This window comes from Marmota monax, unplaced genomic scaffold, assembly GCF_021218885.2.
Source record: "Marmota monax isolate L192 unplaced genomic scaffold, Marmota_monax_Labrador192_F-V1.1 WCK01_AAM20220418_F8-fsc00220, whole genome shotgun sequence".
In the NCBI taxonomy this organism is placed as follows: Eukaryota; Metazoa; Chordata; class Mammalia; order Rodentia; family Sciuridae; genus Marmota; species Marmota monax.
Window position 1 is genome coordinate 342,011 of NW_026693909.1, and position 19,976 is coordinate 361,986.

At 58.0% G+C, this 19,976-nt stretch overlaps 1 protein-coding gene across 1 annotated transcript in view; it reads right to left on the reverse strand.

Annotated features, from left to right (window-relative positions):
• Tbcd (tubulin folding cofactor D) overlaps window positions 1-19,976 on the reverse strand; it is a 107,869-nt gene that overhangs the window by 71,149 nt on the left and 16,744 nt on the right. The window contains exons 7-12 of the mRNA XM_046463143.2: window positions 18,428-18,560; window positions 6,043-6,088; window positions 4,011-4,143; window positions 2,534-2,670; window positions 1,222-1,282; window positions 667-741 (exon numbers count right to left, since the gene is read on the reverse strand). Of these exons, the coding sequence (XP_046319099.1) occupies window positions 667-741; window positions 1,222-1,282; window positions 2,534-2,670; window positions 4,011-4,143; window positions 6,043-6,088; window positions 18,428-18,560 (585 nt within the window). The remainder of the gene's footprint in view (window positions 1-666; window positions 742-1,221; window positions 1,283-2,533; window positions 2,671-4,010; window positions 4,144-6,042; window positions 6,089-18,427; window positions 18,561-19,976) is intronic.

Genomic DNA, 19,976 nt, shown 5'->3' on the forward strand with positions numbered 1-19,976 from the left:
GCTCCAGGGAAGGCAACCCTGGAGCCTGCGGAGCTGTCCTTGCCAACTGACCACCAGCACGCAGTGGCTCCCAACACTGACAGCACAGGATCTGCAGACAGTCACTATCAGGCAGGGGGACAGGTCCCCAGGAACAGTGACGGCCAGCAAGGGCCACTGGGAAGGGGTTCCCCAACCAGACCAAGGCCACCCTACGCCCTCTCCCTCCTGAACCCAGAGCCTTCCAACAGCAAAGCAAAGAACCCCACCAGGGCCCTCCACACTGGTCTGCAGTCCCCACCCAGCACCCTCATCTACAGGTCACACACCCTTCAATCAGAACTCACTGAAAGGTTGATTAACTCAACTCAACCTCAGATTCAGGCTGTGGTCACAGCAGCCACCTGGCAAGTAACCCCAGTAGGGACGACCCAACATCTTCCCTCACCCCAGGAATCCCTGGGAGGCACCGGCCTGCCCACACTCACGCACATCTGGTGTGCACAGGCTCAGAGCGGGCTCCACGTGGGCCTCAGGGTCTCAGATATACAGTGTTGATAAAGGAAACACCAGAAATAACTAGAGCTCTCCAGCTGAGCCCCAGAGGGGCCAGGGCGCTGGGGCCCAGGCAGCTGCTCAGGGCGTGAGGAGAGAAGGCCACTGCCCATCCTGAGCACAGTGCCCTACCTGAAGCAGTCCAACACAGACCCAACCACATCATCCGCCAGCACTCTGGGGAGCCGTCCAGCCATCCTGCCGATTCTGAAAGAGAAGTGACAGCTGTCAGCACTGCAGCTCAAGGGACGTGTGACCCACAGCACGGTCCCAAGCAGCTCTTTTCTCTAAGCACAGCAGCAGTGCAAACTCAGCACACACCGAGCTTAACAACCGTATCCTGCGCCCAGGGAAGGGATGCCTGAGCCCTGGGGCAGGGCAGGGGCCACCTCTCATCATATAGACTGGACAGTGGAGGCCCTCGCTGGTAGCCAATGGCACCCAGCACAGGCACACACTGAGGCCACACTTCCACACAAGACCTGCTGTCCCACTGGCTGCTGGTGAGGCATGGGCTGCCTAACATGGCCTCCTACCCATCTACCACAGAAGCCCAGGGAGCCCTGCAGCCCTCAGGGAGCTTCCAGCACACGCACAACCCCAGGAGACCACAGACAGAGCAGTCCCACCTGCCCCCACTGCCAGCCCTGGGTGGCCTGCCTACGTACCCCTTGGCGGCCTACTTACCCCTTGGCTGCAGACCACCGCACCACGGTATCTTTGTCCTTCAGCCCAACCAGCAGCTGCTCTGCAAGAATAAGCACACACATCGCCAGTCCAGACAGCTCAAGGTGACCCGCAGCCAAACAATACCCTGGAGACAACTGCAGTGGTCACAGCACAGAGCAGTTCCCCGTCCTGCCTGGCAGTAACCAGAGAGCCCATGGCTGTTCCCACCTAGACCTCAATAGGCAGCAGCCATCTCTCCAGCTGAAAGCCGAGGGCCAGGGTCTCCCAGGCCATGAGGGAGGTCAGGGGACTGAAGCAGACTGGGGGCTATCCAGAAAAATCCCAGAGGATGAAGCCTGGGGCTAGCCTCAGAACAGACCCAGGCCAGCAAGGAGGTAGTCTAAGGCATATGTAAGTGTCCTGCTAGCCTGACAGAGTCTAACCTTTGGCCAAAGGCAGTGGGCAGCCCCAGGAAGGTCTGACTTGGAGAAACAGTCACAGGCACTAGGGTATCTGAAGAACCAATGAGCAGACGGGACATGAGGAGGCACAGAGTGGACGAGAACGTGTCGGGGCAGTTGGCATTGACAGGGCAGATGCACAGGGGCTCAGCCTGGGATGAGGAGCTCAGGGGGCTTTGAGTGGCCAGGGCAGCCCAGAAGGGGAACTTGAGAAGCGTCAGGAGTCAGGGAGGAGCGAGTGCTCCTGGGAGTTAGCGGCGAGCTCTGTGCCAGGGGAGGGGTGTGATGCAGATCTGACCTCCCAGGGGAAACCAGCCCCAAGGAGCAGATGCTGGCGCTGACGCTAGTGCGCAGACCACCCGGCCAGGCCCAGCCTCCCAGCCAGTGGGCAGGAGAGGTCCCTACAGGGAGGGAGGCCATACAGCCTCCTGAGGCTGGTCACAGTAAGAGGCCTGGCCAATGGTGTGACTGTGGGGGAGCCACTAGGCTGAGGGCAGGCACTGGTGCAGACCCTTGCAAGGCCAAGAGCAAAGGGACTTGAGGTGACCTTGAGAAAGCAGGGAGACACAGCAGGCTGTGAGGAACCAGAGGCCTGGGCCCTGGGGAGCAAGGAGCATGCAGTTCAGGCGTGCAAGACGGCAGCGTGTGGAGACAGAGGGCTGCTGGGCAGGGAGTGTCCACAGGAGGGCAGGTCAGTGGCTACATGCTCAGTGGAGGTGACAGATGGTCAGACTATGCCACCCAAGAAGGAAGGGAAGAAGTGAGGGCAGTAGGAAGGAGTGGCTGCAGCAGCCCATAGGAGTGGGGAAGGAGAGTCATCGGGGACAACACCAAAGCCCAGGGGCAGGGCATGTGCTGGGGCCACCTACCTATCACACTCTCCACCCCGTCTGGAATGTCATAGTCCTCATCACTGTCAGGCGGTACCTCGAGTGGTTTCTGCTCACTCTGATCCTGGGCAGAGAGCTGCAGGTTAGCAGCCAAAGATCGGCAGCCCCGCTGGTACCTGCACAGAGCAGAGCACGCTTGGCTCAGCGGCTGGACGCAGCTGAAGACGCTCTTCGCTGACTGGAGTCAGCTCAGCACCACCAGGAGCCCTGGAGGCTGCCTGTGCCAATTCCCACACGTGCAGAGAACTATGCTGCGGTGAAGGCCTGACTGCCCAGGCCATAGAGCCCTCAGGGGCTCCCCCAGGTTTCACCCCCCAAATGCTGCTTTAAAGTTGCCACACGCCCAGGTCCTGTTCTCCACGACGCAGGGTCAGCACCACCTCCCCCGGACCCCGGAGGGGACCAGGTCTGGCTGACACACCTACTTAGCCACACAACTCTGCACTCCAGAACTGCTCTGTGCCTCAGTTTCCTCTCCGTAAAGCAGGGACACGGCTCTGCAGAGAGCTACTGTGAGAACAGGGGAGGGGCCGCACGGACATCTGGTGCAGAAAGAGGCCTACTAACACCACAGCCCTTCTCAGAGGACCTGCAGCAAGCCACCGGCCCCTTGTGGGGCTAAACCATTCCCAAAGCCTCTTGGAAACCAGGCACTAATGTCCTGTGATGCAACCACATCTCACCAAAAGGCACTCAGGAAAACATCGCCAAACCCCCGGCACACTTCTCGGGCATCTGCTACAATTTGGAACAAAGGTTCGGCTGAACTTCAAAATAATCCCTTCCCAAAATGCCATTAACACTTAAGATAAAACTGAAGGTCATCAGGCTGGGGTTGTAGCTGAGTGGTCGAGGGCTTGCCTTGCATGCGTAAGGCACTGGGTTTGATCCTCAGCACCACATAGAAAAATAAATAAAAACAAAAATATTGTGTCCATCTACGAGTAAAAAATATTTATTGAAAAAAAAAAAAAAAAAGAAACTGAAGGTCATTAAGAACATGGAGCCAAGAACCTGAGCAAACCTGTCCTCATGGGAGCCAGGGCTCAGTCAGCCTGCTACCTACCGCGGGCACTCGTGGGCCACCGCCAAGCCGAGACGCTTCCCTTCCCCAGCAAACCTGCAGAAGCGAGCCTGGCCTTCCCTGAGAAAGCCTGGGACTCAGACTGATGACTGAGCACTGACCACTGCTCCTCACAGCAGCCTGCACCAGCAGCCCAGGGCTGCATCCAAGCACATCATCCGCCAGCACTCTGAGGAGTGCCAGGGGCCGAGGCAGCTTCCCTGGCCATCCCTCCAGCCTCCGCTGCTTACCTGGAAGACCGCGTCAAAGTAGCCTGGAGGAAAATCATTCCTCATAAGACAGACACGCTCAGAGACCACAAGCACAGGAGCACAGAAGACTCTATACGTCAGCCTGCGCAGCCATGGCCACCTGAGACCGGCGCCTACCCACCTCCACGTGGCCACCTTTGGCCGTAGGAAGGTCAGCCCCAGCCGCTGCACCAGCTTCACCCCCAGCTTCCGCAGCAGGGTCTGGTTGCTCTCAGAGAGTCTGCAGCCGTCGAGGCTCCGGAGCACGGTGCTGGCTGTGGACGAGAGCAGCAAGTCAACACTGAAGCCCTCGTCCAACCAGGTGCCACAGCCCCGACACCAGCGGGCCCCTGACTACCTGGGCCTGGACCCAAGAACCCATCCCCAGGTTCTAGAGAGCAGCTGGAGGAGCGGGCCCACTTGCTCGGCATGGCCAAGGAGGGCCCCGCACAGTGTGGAGCCGTCCTACCAAGGAGCAGCCATGCGCGCCAAGGGGCCCGGGGCCCTAGGGTGAGTGTGGCATCACAGCAGGAATGCTGAGGGCAGGACCAGAGTCTGAGCCCAGGGACAACGTGCAGGGAGGCCAGCACAGGAGGAGGCATGGCGGGACCCTGTGCCACAGGGGTCATTTGGGATGAGGGGGACCCGGGAGCAGCTAAAGCCAGGACAGCACAAGGACAGCAACCATGGAGACGAGGAGACGTGGGCCCAGTGCTGGAATTCAGAGACTGAAAGGAAGTGGACCAGACTGAGCCACGGTGTGTGGGGGAGGAGGGAAGAAGGGAGGGGGATGGAGCCCAGCACTAGGACAGAGGAGGTGACGGGGAGGGGGGACAAGGTGGGCAAGGTGGGGGAGGTGAGGGAGAGGGGGAAGGGGGGAGGTGAGGGAGAGGGGGGAGGGGGAGGGGAGGGAGAGGGGGAAGGGGGGAGGGGAGGGAGAGGGGGGAGGGGGAGGTGAGGGAGGAGGGGGGAGGGGGAGGTGAGGGAGAGGGGGAAGGGGGAGGTGAGGGAGAGGGGGAAGGGGGAGGTGAGGGAGAGGGGGAGGGGAGGGGAAGGGGAGGGAGATGGGGAAGGGGGAGGTGAGGGAGAGGGGGGAGGGGGGGGTGAGGGAGAGGGGGGAGGGGGAGGTGAGGGAGGGGGGAGGGGGAGGTGAGGGAGAGGGGGAGGGGGAGGTGAGGGAGAGGGGGAGGGGGGAGGTGAGGGAGAGGGGGGAGGGGGAGGTGAGGGGAGGGGGGGAGGGGGAGGTGAGGGAGAGGGGGGAGGGGAGGGGAGGGAGAGGGGGAGGGGGAGGTGAGGGAGAGGGGGAGGGGGGAGGTGAGGGAGAGGGGGGAGGGGGGAGGGGAGGGAGAGGGGGAGGGGAGGGGAAGGGGAGGGAGATGGGGAAGGGGGGAGGTGAGGGAGAGGGGGAAGGGGGGGAGGGGAGGGGAAGGGGAGGGAGATGGGGAAGGGGGAGGTGAGGAGAGGGGGAAGGGGGGAGGTAGGGGGAGGTGAGGGAGAGGGGGAAGGGGGAGGTAAGGTGGGGGAGGAGGGGGGAAGTGAGGGAGAGGGGGGAGGGGGGAGGTGAGGGGGAGGGGGGAGGTGAGGGAGAGGGGGGGGGGGGGAGGGGGGGGGGAGGGGGAGGGGGAAGGGGGGGGGGGAGGGAGAGGGGGAAGGGGGGAGGTGAGGGGGGGAGGGGGAGGTGAGGGGGGAGGGGGGAGGTGAGGGGAAGGGGGAAGGAGGCAGGGAGGGTTGGGGACAAGGTGATGTGGAGGGAGATGAAGTGACATGGCAGGAGGGACAAGGTGGCAAGCAGGGGGATGAGGTTTCAGGTGGTGACAGGAGGAGCAAGGCTGCTACAGGAAGCCAGGATGTCGGCAGCCACTGTGGGCCACATCTGCTGGGATCAGATCCCACGGGAGCAAGTCGGGCATCAGGCAGCCCGGCTTCAGGTACAGGCCCCATGCAGTCTCCTGCGCTTCAAATGCAGACAGCTGACCAAAGCCACACCGTGCCAACACACCAAGCAAACAGGCAGAAAGCTACCACAGTGTTCAGGCACCAGGGGACAGCTTGATACCCGAGGGGGACATGCAGGAAGCACCCCTCGACCTTGTCTTAAACACGCCTTTCCACAGGAGGCGTGTGGACTGCGTGGGGCAGACACTGACAATGACCTTGTCTTAAACACGCCTTACCATAGGGCAGACAGTCCTCACGCTTCCCGTGTTTAAATATTTGGGCCTGGAAAAAAAAGAAACCAACGTTGTAAATACATCCACAAGCTTATGGCGTGCAGTTAGCAGACCAGCCCCCTGGCCTTCCAGAATCCCTTCCCTCAACACGCCCCACCTGACAGCAGGAGAAGGGAAGACTGGCAGACCCCGGAGAAAAGGCCTGCATGGGCACCCAGGCTGCCAACCTGGGCAGGGCCAGCAGTGAGTGCAGACTGAATGGAGCCGCGGGGGCTTTAAGTTAGCTCTGATAAAGACGTTAAAGAATAAAAGTGACAGGCCAAGCCAGGCAGTGGCGCACACCTGTAGGCCCAGTGGCTCCAGGGGCTGAGGCAGGAAGATCGCAAGTTCAAAGCAAGGCGCTAAGCAACTCAGCGAGACCCTGTCTCTAAGTAAAATACAAAACAGGGCTGGGGATGTGGCTCCGTGGTTGAGTGCCCCTGAGCTCAATCCCTAGTACCCCTCCCCCCCCAAAAAAAGTGACAGGCCAACTCCCTGCACACAGAAGAAAAGCCAAGAGCTCAGCCTCACTCTCTCCTCTCGGTCAACACAGGGTGATACCCCTGTCCCACACAGGACTGACTTCCACCCACAACAGCCCTAGCTGCCTCCAGCCCACACGAGCAGCCCCCAGTAGGTGCGCTGACGGATCCAGAGTCTGTCAGCCAAGGAGGAGCACCTGGCTGTCACAGATGCAGTGGCTCTAGCCCCTGAATTCTCAACCACTTCCAAGTCTGGAAGATGAACTCAGTAACGCACAAGCAAGGGGGCCCTTCTGCAGAGCTGTAGAGCTGAGCACTTCCAGGGCCTGGTTGATATGTACCCTCCCTTCAGGCACAATGCCTGCAGGCCACGTGAGCCCTCCTTCCAGGTGAGGCAATCCCACAGCCTCAGCAGGGCGCAGACCCTCCCTGCCACCCACACACCAGCATGTACTCGCAGAACACCTACGCAAACACATAAACATGCACAGGCATGTACTCAAACAAACACACATGCAAACACATTGGCATGCACTCCCATGAACATGCACCAATGTACAGAGACATGCACATGCATGTAAACACAGTAACATGCACTCATGTGAACAACACAAGTATGTAGGCACACATACATGCAAACACACTGAGTGCACACATGAACACACATGCAAACATGCTGACACATGAACATTAACAAAAATGTAAACATGCAACCATGTGGCCGCACATTGACATGTACTCGCGTGAACACACAAACATGTAAGTACATATAACATGCATGAGCATGTGAATCCAGAGAGATACACACATATAAACACCTTAACATGCGCTTGCATAAACATGTGTAAGCACACATTGACATACACTCCTATAAACATGCACAAGCATGTAGACCCAGATATGCACACACACATGTAACACACAGTACCATTTGCTTGCATGAACACGTGAGTGAGCATTATTAACATACTTATTAAGCACATCCTGGAAGTGCTCAGCTCTACAGCTCTGCTGAAGGGCCCCCTTGCTCGTGAGTTACTGAGTTCATCTTCCAGACTTAAAAGCAGTTGAGATGCATGAACATGCACAAACATGTAAACCCAGAGACATGCACACACATGCTTGTAAACACAAATTAACATGCACTCGTATGAACACCCAAGCAAGCACACATAATGTGCAAACACTGACATGCACCCATGTGAACACACAGCAAACACACCGGCACACACTTGCATGAACGTGCAAACACATAAATCCAGATGTGTAGACACTAATATGCATTCATGAACACATGTAAGAACATCACTTGCACTCATATGAACATCACAAACATGAAGAGATGTACAGACACATAAACCCAGAGATCATAAACATGCAAACATGTAAAAACAGATGTGCACACACACCAAATATGCAAAAATGTAACCAAACACAAACATGTAAACAGGCACAAACACATCACATGAACATATGCACACATGCACAAGCACATAAATAACAAACACCCATGAATGCACACACAAGAACATGTACACATAAACATAAATGCCTAAGCACACAAACACACAGACATGCATAAATGCAAACACAAGCACATGCATAATCATACACAAATACAAATGTGTACATACAAAAATGGCAAACATAAACCCAAGCACAAACAGGCAGTACACCTGTGTAAACACACATGCATAAATACACATATAAGCACACACATGCATACACATGCACACAGACACAGACACTCATAAACACACACATAGCTTCTCGGGAGCTACTCAGAGCCACTGGGAGGCCCAGAGCAGCTGCCCACGCTCCACTTGCGGCATCAAGAAAGATGCGGCTCGGGGAAATGGCCAACCACAGCCTGGGTGTCACACTGTCAGCACTGACATCTCTCAGAAAGGGATCCTGCTCTGCCCCAGACCCACTGGTACGAGTGGCAGCCAGCCACATGCACTCCCTTCCGGGGCCTGCAGTCATGGTCCACACGGTCCCCAGAAGTCACCTCCTTTGCCCTTCCCCCTCCTCCTCCTCCCATCAGCTCCACCTGGGAAATGTGAGTAAACACTGCACATCAGGAACCCATGGACAGTAGGGCCCCACAGCCTCTGCGGGACACTGGCTGGCCACTGCCGGGGCCACCTTGAACAGTGACAACTCATGACATGTTGACTGCTCAGAGGAGCTGCAGGACTGACAGCTGCAGAGACATCAGGTCTCCATCCATCCTCAGTGGACGTTCACGACATCACATTCCTAACACACACCCACTCCAGATTAAAGTGAGATCAAACAGACTCTAACTTAAGTTCCACAATGTTGGGGTGTGTTCCTGCCACCCTGGTTTTTCAATTGTTTTGCACATGAATGGATGCTGAGTTTGAAAGATTTTGCCAAAGCTTCCAAAACCATGGAAAGGTATACCCCACGTGCTCTGGGTGACAGTAATGTCCTCCTGATGCCACCAGCACCACACTGCCATGCTCCCTGTGCCAAGGTCTGGGCAGGCCAGGGCCAGCCAGGAGCACAGGGCTACGAGCCACAAGACAGCAGGTCAGCGGGCACTGAGGAAACGAAGCCCTGCATGTCACAAACTCAGCGCACCTGTGGCAGTCCTGCAGCGTCACAGTCAGAACTGCTGTGCAAGGGAACAACAGCTTCTCGTCTTAGAAATAATTGGTCAGAAGGGCACAGTGACTTGGCAGGCTGCCCTCCAGGACACAGAGGCAATGCTCGGCCTGAGAGGTCACCACTGCGACACAAGCGCCTGCTGTGGAAATTGGCGCTGCAGGGCCTTCACCGGCCACGGAAGTTACGGGATGATAAAGGTGCTTCGTGATCGTGATGGCCACCAGCCAGAAAACCTGAAGGTAATGACAAATCCCAAGAAAGATGATTCCCAAGGAAAGAGATCTGCATAAGATAAAGAGACGGATTATTTAATGGAGCGTCACTAGTGGGAAGGCAATGCCACACCACACAAACCCCAAGAGAGAGAGGAGAGACACTCCCCAGCCGGCCACAGGGCCAGTGGAACCCTGGTGGACATGCTAGCTGACCTCTGTGGGCCACAAGAACCCATCTCTCAAGAAAGCAGAGGCAAAAAACTCTGGGGAGAAGCAGCTCTCAGAATTCAACAAACCACGAACACAGTTCCCACCACAACCAGATGGGTTCATCCAGTGCAAGGAACTCAAGGCTTGCAAGATCCAAAAATTAATACCATGACGTGCCCAGGTCAAGGAATAAGGAACAAAAAACGTGCTGTCACAGAGCAAGAGCAGAGAGACCATGACACAAGGGCCTTCCAGGATATGCACCCTCAATAACCCTGGAAAGAGGGCGCTTCCTCCAGACAGGGTCCCGATGCCCTGGGCTCACCGCTGCGTGAAGACCATGCCTACACCCAAAGTCCCCAGGAAGAGGCTGACAATGTTTGGAAGAGGGAGAGTGTCCAGCAGAGGCTGGTGGAGCCGTGAGAGGGTCTCCTGGTGCAAGACCTAGGTGGAGGGACAGAAGCTTCCAAAAGAAGGAAGCTGAGCAGTAAACAGTGGGTCGGATGCAGACCACCCTGAGCACAATGAAGACGGAGGTGAGAAAGTACAGCACAACCAACCAGACCCTGGCCCAACACAAACCCAGCCGCGCCTGGCAGGACTGCACTCCAGGCGCACCGGGCCACACCATGCCCCCAAACTGAGAGATGGCAAGAGCAGTGCCAAGGAGCCCAGTGACTTCCATGCCAGGCTGCATGTGTCCTTTGCCAGGTCCCACGGCCACTTGCTCTCCAGAGCTGCCCCTGGAGGAAGCCACTCCCCTGCAGCAGCAGCCAGCCAGGGAAGGCCCCAGCTGTGCCCTCCCACATGGGCACATGGAGAGGCAGAAGGAAGCATCCTGGCTCCCAGCTCTGTGAAGACCACAGAGTGGCTGTCGTTTATGGTATGGGTTTGGGGTGGGCAGCCCATCGCAGAGGACAAATGCCTCCTCAGGAGGCAGCGGAGGGCAAGGAGTCCTGTGGTCAAGGGGCACCAGAATTCAGGCTGCGTGGCAGCAACATGCCTAAAAAGTCCCCAAAATAAACACCGCCCTGGCAGCGTGTGGAGGGCATGAGAAGGGGTGCAGACTGACCTGCAGGAGTCCACTGCAACGTCCACCTGAGGGGACCCCGAACAAACAGGAGGAGATGTGCAGGAGGCCCAGGCACCTGGCTTGTCACTAGTAAGACTGAGGACACTGTGGAATGCCAATGCCAGACAGACACGAGCCTTCTTTACTCACCAACTCCTGATAAGCACAGTGAGACTCAGCCTAAGCCTGTGACAAGCAACAGGAGTCCTCAGGAAAGCAAGTGCACGTTTTCAGACACACAGCCATGACACCTGTGAACCCCAGCCATCCCCATCCGCCCCATGCACAGGATGCAGCCACTGGCCACCCAGAGTCAAGAGCCACACCCCTGTCTGCTGGGGAGGAACACCAATTCTCCATCTCTCTTTTCTTTTTTTTTTGTATTTATTATTTAGTTGTAGTTGACACAACACCTTTATCTTATTTATTTTTATGTGGTGCTGAGGATCGATCCCGGGGCCTCACATGTTAGGCGAGCACTCTACCACTGAGCCACAACCCCAGCCCCTCCAATTCTCCATCTCCACTCTGTTCTCAATCTGGACAGAGAACTACTCTGGGAGCTTCCAGCAGGACCCCCCAGAAGATGCCCAGCTCTCAGCAGCACACAGGAGATGAGCCACCCTCACTAAGGGAGTCGGAAAGGGCACAAACATCCACGCAGCCGGGCTCTGCGCCTCCCCAGCCTGCACACGCTGGTAACAGAGCGGGTCTCTACCCATTCCCATCCTTCGCACGGTGGGCTCTGCACGTTCCCGTCCAGCACACACTGGCGATGCGGACAGGGCTTGGTGGATTCCAGTTCTTCACAACACTGGCCTGAGAAAGGGCAGTGGTGGACAGTTCCCCAGAGTGTGTGGAAGGGTGGTGAACCTCAGGGGCACAACAGCCAGAGGGCACTCATCATCACACACCTCAAGACCCACATGCTGAGCGGCCAGGTGAGAGGTGCACCCACTTCCACAAAGCAGAACACAGGAACTAACCAGAGCCACCTGCTGGTAAGCACAGGTGACCCGGAGCTGGGACAGCACCGCAGCCGGCGCAGCTAGGCTCTGCGTGCTGCTCTGAAAACCAGCAGAGCCAGCCACCAGGAGCTGAGTCACACCCCACAGCACAGGCCCAAGAGCTCCCCACCCAAGCTGGCTCTTCTGCCCAGCACAACAGCTTCCCCTCTCCAGGGCATGTCCTCCAAGCCCTGTGGACGCAGGTGGCTCTGAAGGCAAGTCTGCCCACTGCCAAGCAGGAGGTGCTAGTTTGAGGCTCCCTGGAGGCACTTCCTGATTGAGACCAAGAAAAGCAACCCCACCCAGGCTCTAGGAGAAAGGCCCCACACCCCAGCTCAGTGCAGCTCAGGCCTCTGAGGAGCTTGTGAGCACCAGCGGCTCTGGGGCAGACCCCAAGCCCAAGCCCTCTGAACCCACGGTCACCTGAGGGCACCTGGCTGCGACCCTGCTGTGCTCCCAGGAAGGCACACCTGCTCCACCCGCAAAGGGAGGGAGCACAGACTCCTCCTTGGCATTCTCAGCCCAAGGAAGCAGCCCCCATCTCCACAGGCTCTGCACTCACAGTGACTGAACACAAGTACTTCTGGACATACCACACGCTGGACGCAACACAAGCAGAAAGGACCTTCAACGCCCAACAGTCACTCCAGCCTGAACCCCACTACACATGGCTGGTGCCTTGCCTGGCCAGTGAGCTGTGCCTTTGCAGCCTCATTCAGAACCAGCAAAGGCCCTCCGCAGAGGGACCCTGGTCCTCAGCCCGTCCGGCAGCACTGTGGGAAAGAACCTGGCACCCCAGCACAGAGCCGAGAAACACAAGCAGTAGCTTCCAGCTACTCACTGGCCTGAGAAAACAAAGGCTGCAGCACCTGGAAGGGCCACCTCCCGGGAACAGCAGGAGCCAAGCAGCAGGCTCAGATGCCAGACAACATCAAGCAGGGAGCCCCATCCTCACCCAACACAGCTGCCACAGACATCAGGGCCAGAGGAACGGCCTGCCCCAGGAGCGCGGCACCCACTCTCCTCTGGAAGAAAGGAGTACCCAGAAATTAACACCTCAACTGCGGAAACCAAGCTGTCAACAGCTGGAGCACACAGCTGGTCAGAATCAGCTCAGACCCAGAACAAGAACACACTCTTACGAACCGGCAGCAAATAAATCACAAGGGACTGCAAGTGTGCGAGACAGAAATAGAACCAACCTCACCCAGAGACTCCAGAGCCCTCTCAATCACATGGATGTCCACCTTCCAGGGGTCAGTGCACGCAGCCCACCAGCCAAGCTGGTGCAACAGAGCACGGGGGCATGGAGGGGCCACTTGGTGACAGACCAAGGACATGGAGGTGACACACTGCGACAGTGGGAAGCAGCATGGTGGTGCACAACAGGGCAAGACGATGTGGTGGTAGCATGCGGGCCACAGAATGCAAGGACATGGAGGTGGCACGTGGAATCAGCACACACAAGGGCAGTCCAAGTAGCCTGCCCCTAAGGATGCTAGTCCTCCTGCCCTCTGGGGCCAGGTCCACCCAGAAGTCAAAGCGAGGGAGCCCAGAGACCACACAGGGTCAGGCCAGAGCCTGATGGCCACAAGACCTGGGGATGAGACCCAACAACACCAGGAGCAGGCCAGAGCCACGAGTGCGTGAAGAAGGGTGACCGCTTCCCCACCACCGACGACACACACCTGTGGCACCTGGACCACATCCACCTGGGACCCAGCAGGGTTGGCCTCCCCGGGCCACGCTCCTGGGCCGGGCCAGTGCCACTGGTCAGACAGGGGGTGGGGGCCTGGGGAGGCATTCTGGGGAGGGGACTAGTAGTCCCTGTGGGAGGCATGCAGGTGTGTGGGGGGTGGCAGTCTCCATGGGAGGCCATGCAGGTGTGTGTGTGAGGGTGGCAGTCCCCGAGGGAGGCCGTGGGAGGGTTGGGGGGTGAGGGTCCCGTTGGAGGCTTACAGGGGTGTGAGGCGGGTGGTCCCGTGGGAGACGTGCGAGTACGTGGGGAGGTGGCGGTCTCCATGGGAGGCCATGTGGATGTGGGGGGGTGGCGGTCCCCGTGGGAGGCTGTGGGAGGATGTGGGGGGTTGGCGGTCCACGTGGGAGGCGGTGCGGGTGGTCCTATGGGAGACGTGGTGGGGTGGTGGCAGCTGTGGCAGTCCTGTGGGAGGCGTGCGGGTGTTGGAGTGGCGGCCCAATGGAAGGCGTGCAGGAACAGGGTGGGGAAACAACCTGCGAGGGAGTGGCCTGGGAGCGCCTGCGCCAGGCAGGAAAGGGAATGGACGCATGTGTGTCTGGAGGCAGAGGGCGTATGAGTGAAGCGGCGGCAAGCGTGCGTGTATGGGTGGAGTGCGCGTAGACCGTGCGAGGAGTCGGGGGCCAGGGGGCAAGCATGCATGGGCGCTTTGGGCGTCGAGCAGAGCCAGGTACTGCACATGGTCATCTTGACGGTTTGGGTGCAAAGACTGTTAAAAGTGCTGTCAGGAATGGATTCTCTACCTAGAGGCAAGAATGGCAAGCGAGAAACAAAGGTCCAGGGGAGCCGGGGCAGGGGCCCACAGATCCTCCCTTCGTGTACAGGACCCTGCATTCTGCAGGACTCACACCCAAGATGCTGGCTACGGGAAATTCAGACAGCCAGAGCTGGCTGTCCAGTGTCTCTTGAAGCCCGGCCCAGGAACGGCCTTCCAGAACCTAAAGACACAGAACTGAGTGCACAGGTTCCCCACAGCTCTTGCCCTCTCCCCACCCAAAACCCTGCCTCACACTAGAACTAGGCCACACAGAGCCTGCACCAGACACTGGGTGTGAGCCCGGGAGAGCCACCAAATCCCAGACCCTCCCAACCCTGTCTTAAAGAGCACACATCAGCCTGACAGGCCTCGGGGGCCAGAGAGGCTTCTCCCTGTCCTTCTAGGAGGTGCACACAGTGAATCAAACTGTGCCTCCAGTCACTGGGGGAGGCAGATCCAGGGGTGGCCAAAGTGCATTGTGAGCTTGAGGCCCAGACCCTATCGGCCTCCGTGGGCCAGTGGAGGTCTGGCAGGTCAGGCCAGGACAGTGGGGCTAGGCCCCATACCAGGAACTTGACCAGTTTTGGCATGTCCCCCAGCAGTGCCCAGCAACAGGCTCAGGGCTACAGCACCGCTCCTTGGCCCTCCTGGGTCTTAATGCTGCTGTGTTCCCCTCTAACAAGCTTCTGCTTCTGTGATGATCGAGAGAAATCAACGGACCCCCCTGCAAAGAGTAGACGCCACCCTAACAGCACAGGCACAGGAGCCACACCTTGCCCTTTACCACCAAGTTCCACCCCTCTCCCAGCCACTGCGGTGGTGCAAAGGGGAAACCCACCTGAAACCAGCAGAATCGTGCAGTCGGAGTGGTAAACCCACAGGGCACAGCTGTCAATAAGCAAGCAGACACTACACATTCAAATGACACCGTTTTTCTCTTTTCAATAGTGTTTTCTTTCCTCAAATCTCCTCAATTGGCATTAACCTCATGCTCAAAGTGGGTCTACAGCATAGGTGCTCAACAAAGTGCGCGGGAAGGAGCCTTCCAGGGAAACGAGGTGAGCACTCATCTCCCTCCCTCAAGAGTTAAAAGCCATCGCTGAGAGAGGACTGTGCTTCAAGGGAAATAAAACCAGCCCTAGTTTCGACGGGACTTGTTCCGAGGTTCACCTGTTTCGCCTAACCCACACTAATGAACAGGTGCATGAAAAGGAAGCCAAGTGCATCAAAGGAAACTGCAACCCCAAAGCACAATCACCTGCAAGTTTCATCACGCACTGGACACCCCGCCCTCTGCCTGCAGGTCTGAGGAGCCTGGGCGAAACCACTCCGCCTGCTCAGCCCAACTTCCTCCTGCCCAGGAGCTGTGCTAGACCCCAAGGGCCCCTCAGAGGAGAAAAAGAAAACCGTGACTCCGGGCAGACCAGGCTCTGCAGGGGCAGCGGGGACAAGCCTGGCACGGGAGCCACAGGTGGACAGGCCCAGGGCTGTTGCTTGACAGCATCTCCCTTCATTTGCTCCTTAGGATTTCAGCTGGCTACGTCAGACAATTGCTCATCAGCGCTCGGGGCAAAACTCTCTAGATAGAGCAGAAGCGCTTTGCCCCAACCAGAGGGAGAGCCGCGTCTTCCTCATCCCTTGCCAACACACGCCCAGCTGGGCAGCAAAGGTTCAGAGACTCAGCATTTCCAAGCCCTTGGAGACCTTAGACCTCAGGAGGCCAGAGAAAAAGCAAGCCTCCCTCCTGCAAACTCGGAACCTGGAGACATCCAAATAAAAGGCAGCCCCACGCTGCTTGATTCTGCAAAGACAAGTCCAGCAGAGGGCAGGGACCAGGCAGCGAGGCTGCTGCCTCAGCCACCATGAGCCACCTGCAGTGGGAAGGGAACACTAGTGCAGAAGACCATCAAAAGGGAAAAGCAGGCTGGGCTGGGCTCGGTGGTGGAGCGCTTGCCTAACACGGGTGAGGCACTGGGTGTGATTCTCAGCACAGCATATAAAAAAAACGAAGACCCGTTGATAACAAAAAATATTTAAAAAATTGAGAAAGAAAAATAATAAAAAAAGGGTTAGCAGCTGTGGGCAAAGCCCATGTGGACGAGAGGCACCACGGCCACCTCAAGCTAGAGGACTGCCCACCCCTCAGGGAGGAGCCCAGGGTCGCCTGAAGTGGCCCCAAGACAACAGGCCATGACTCCCCCACAGGAGCCGTTCTCCCACCTGGGCAGGGGCCACCTAAGCCTCACCTGCCTGAGGGTCCCTGGACGATCACATCAAGGTGACCTCCCCTAGGCCATGGCAAGGAACTGGCTGCAGGAGACCCCCGAGAGCCCGTCAGGAATGCTGCTGAGCAGGGTGGCACCCCGTTTTCCCAGTTACTCGGGAGGCTGGGGCAGGAGGATCCCAAATTCCAAGTCAGCCTGGGCAGCTTAAGAAACCTGTCTCTGATTTAAAAAGTAGAAAAAAGGGCCAGGAATGTAGCTTTGTGGCAGAGCACACTGAGTTCAATCCCCAGTACCAAAAACTAAAATAACAGGACATCCCATAGGTCCCTTGGAGAAAGGCACAGTGGGTACATAGTGGGGACCCCACCCCCAGCACCTTCAGGGTCAACCTTAGCCTGCACTGACCTCCACTGTACAATTCGACTGAAAACGGGAATAACACCCTCTTTGGCCACCACCCCACACACAGCTGGAATGAGCACCTCCAGGCTGCAGGATACCCACTGTACTTGCAAACCCCAAAAGCAGGACACCCCACATTTCATCAACCTGATGGTGTACATGCGCAAGTTTAAAAAACACATTAGAAACAAAATATTGCTAAGTTTTAATCCACTCTCAGCGTTGGGGTATGATCCAGTGGCAGAGCGTCTGCCCAGGGGCTGGGGTATAATCCAGGGGCACAGCATTTGCCCAACGTGTGCAGAAAACCAGGTTCCCTCCCAGCATCACAGAAAGGACTACTGTTGGACAGCCGAGGGAGCTGGACACAGGAGGTCCAGCACAAGCTCGACCAGGGAAGTGCATGGCCGCCAGCTCACAACAGACCGCCCTCACAGCCACAGAAGGAGTGAAGCTCTGAGGCCGCTCCAAGCAGAAGGGCTCGAGGAAGCCGCTCAGTGAGACGCATGCCCGACAACAGAGCCACGTGGTGACAGAGCAGGCAGGGGCTGTTCCAGCCCTGACGTACTACTGTTCGCTTGCCTATGCTGGTGGTATGCAGGTCACACTTGGAGCTTTTCTTCATGTTTTGTTTTATTTTTCTGTGGTAAGGGGTACTGAAACCCAGGGATGCCCTACCACTGAGCTACACTTCCAGCCCTTTTTATTTAGAGACAAGGTCTCACTGAGTTGCTGAGACTGGCCTGGAACTTGTGACCCTCCAGCCTCCCTCAGCCCGCCCAGTGTCTGGGATCACAGGCGTGCCCTGCGCCCGCTACGTGCTGACTTTGAGCTGCTGTCACAGCACACTGCTGTGGAGACCACTGGAGCTAGGACACGGGAATGCTCTATTCTGTCGGCTTTCTTTCCCACACACTGTGATGAGAACCTCGTGAGGACCACAGCAACACCATGAAGAGAAACAGATGCTGAGCTGGACACCCTCCCCAAGTCCAGCCAGACACAGCAACGCTCCCACTCCCCGCAGCAAGTCCCCCAGGGACCCACAGGCAGGAAGCAAACACCCTCCACGAGCAGCTCCCAAGGCCTGCTGTCCTCAGTGGGCCGCCAGCCTGCTCAGCTCCAGGGAGGAAGACCCGCTCTTCACCTGTGGCGGTGGCAGAAAGAGCAAAGAGCAGGAGGAGCAGAGCCCAAGGTCAAGGAGGGCCGCCACCCCTCCAGAACATCCCCACTAAGGCCTTGCCTCGTCAGCACCACAGACAGCACACGAGACTGGCAGAGCAGAACAGTAAAGGGCACCAGGGTCTATTAAAATGCAGACATGAACAAAATCTGATTTCCAGCCACCTCTCATTTGGGGGCGCTGGCTCCAATAATTGTTCTCTGTGACAAAACTAAGCAAGGGCAACATGCCCTGAAGGGCCCCAGCTGCACTCTGCGTGCACCACCGCCCCCTGGTGGCGATGGGGCCCCACAGCACTTTTCTGAACTGAGGCAGGCCACCGTCCAGTCTCTGCGGCTGGAACCCCAGCAAGCCCGCCTCCCGGCTGCTGCACAGCGCAGGGCCACCGCGTGGGAGTGCTCACCAAGGCCTGCAGAGTCCCGTCCATGGCTATGACCCCCTCCATGGTCTGGAAGGAAGAGCGGGCCAAGGTGCAGAGGCTCCAGTCCAGAAAGCCAGCCATCTTCCTCTGCCTGACATCAGGACGGGTGATGAACCTGCGAGGGAACAGGGCACAGACGTGTGATAAGGCTCCAACACACCAAGAGCTCCCTGCTTCCCACCAGCCACCCTTGCACACGAGGCCCTCAGGGCGACCTCCCAATCCCCCTGTCCTTATACTAGGCTTGCAACCCACAGTGGCCCCTTTGTCAGCCCCTCTCTCCAGGGTACCAAGTCACTGCCCAGTCGTAGCCCCACAGGGTCCTCACAGTCCCCACCTCCTGCCTCCTGAGCCCCAACTCAGCTCAAAGCCTCAGAGGCCACTGGGCATTCTGCCCCACCAGGACCAGGCATGCCCACCCACCCTCTTCCCAACCACAGCCCTCGACCTCAGAACACCACATCCTCAACAGCCCAACCCAGAAGCCAACTCAGCCAAGGACCTGTCCACAGTACCTACCATGGCCACCTTCCACCCCAACCCCAGGCTAACAGAGTGCAGAGTGCCACCCTCCTTCTCCCAGGAACCCAGAGCCCCAGAACCCTTTCTCCTCCATAGCTCTCAGGCCAGTGCCCAGCTCTCTGACTCTGGCTCAAGACTGGCCCTGCCACAGCACAAAGTCCTGCCTTTCCAGGGCTGACACCCAAAGAGACAGCAAACCACCAACAGGGGACGTCAGGAAGGACCAGCAAGGAAAGGAGAGGAGGGGCCACCTCCCCAGAAAGTGGGCACAGAGCGACCACCAGGAAACCTGAGAGGGGGGCGCTGAGTCCCTACGTAGCTCTGCTGTGCCAGCAGCAAGAGTGGCTGGGGCAGGGGAATGGGAAGCAAAGTGGAGGGGGCCCGGCCCTGGTATCCAAGACCTCAGGTAGACGGGGTGGGGCTTGAGGAGTCAGAGGTGGTCTGAGCTCTTCTCCAGTGTAGGGCCACCTCCCAAGATGTGGGGCCGTGTGGAGCCCCGAGCAGTGGCTCAGGGAGGAGTGAGCTAGAGCCGCCAGGCAATGGCAAAACGGCCTCGATGCTGCCTGTCCCTGCCTCCCCATCCATCGTCCAGCTGTCCAGCTAGTCCTTGTCAGAGTTGGCTGCATGCTTTCTTGGTGACAGACCCTTTCGGGGCACCTCCAACATCCAGGATGCTCAGACCAAGCATACACAGCACAGCACAGCACAGCACTGGACCCTCATGGATCGTGCCCCTTACAGAACCCACTGGCAGGGGGACAGCTGGCACCCTGAACTTCCCACCAACGGTAGGACCCCACCTCCTCTGGGCAGCCCTTCCCACAGGACATGCCTGGGTGCTTGGCACCCTCTGTCCAAACATCTGGGTCCAATTCTTGTGGGACCTCCTGGTCCTGACATTCATGCCAGGTTGCCAGTGAGGGGGTGTGCCCTGGAGGGTGCCCAGGTGAGGCTGCTGTGTGCAGACCCCCTCCCACGCCATGTGAGGGAAGACAGCAGCATCAACCAC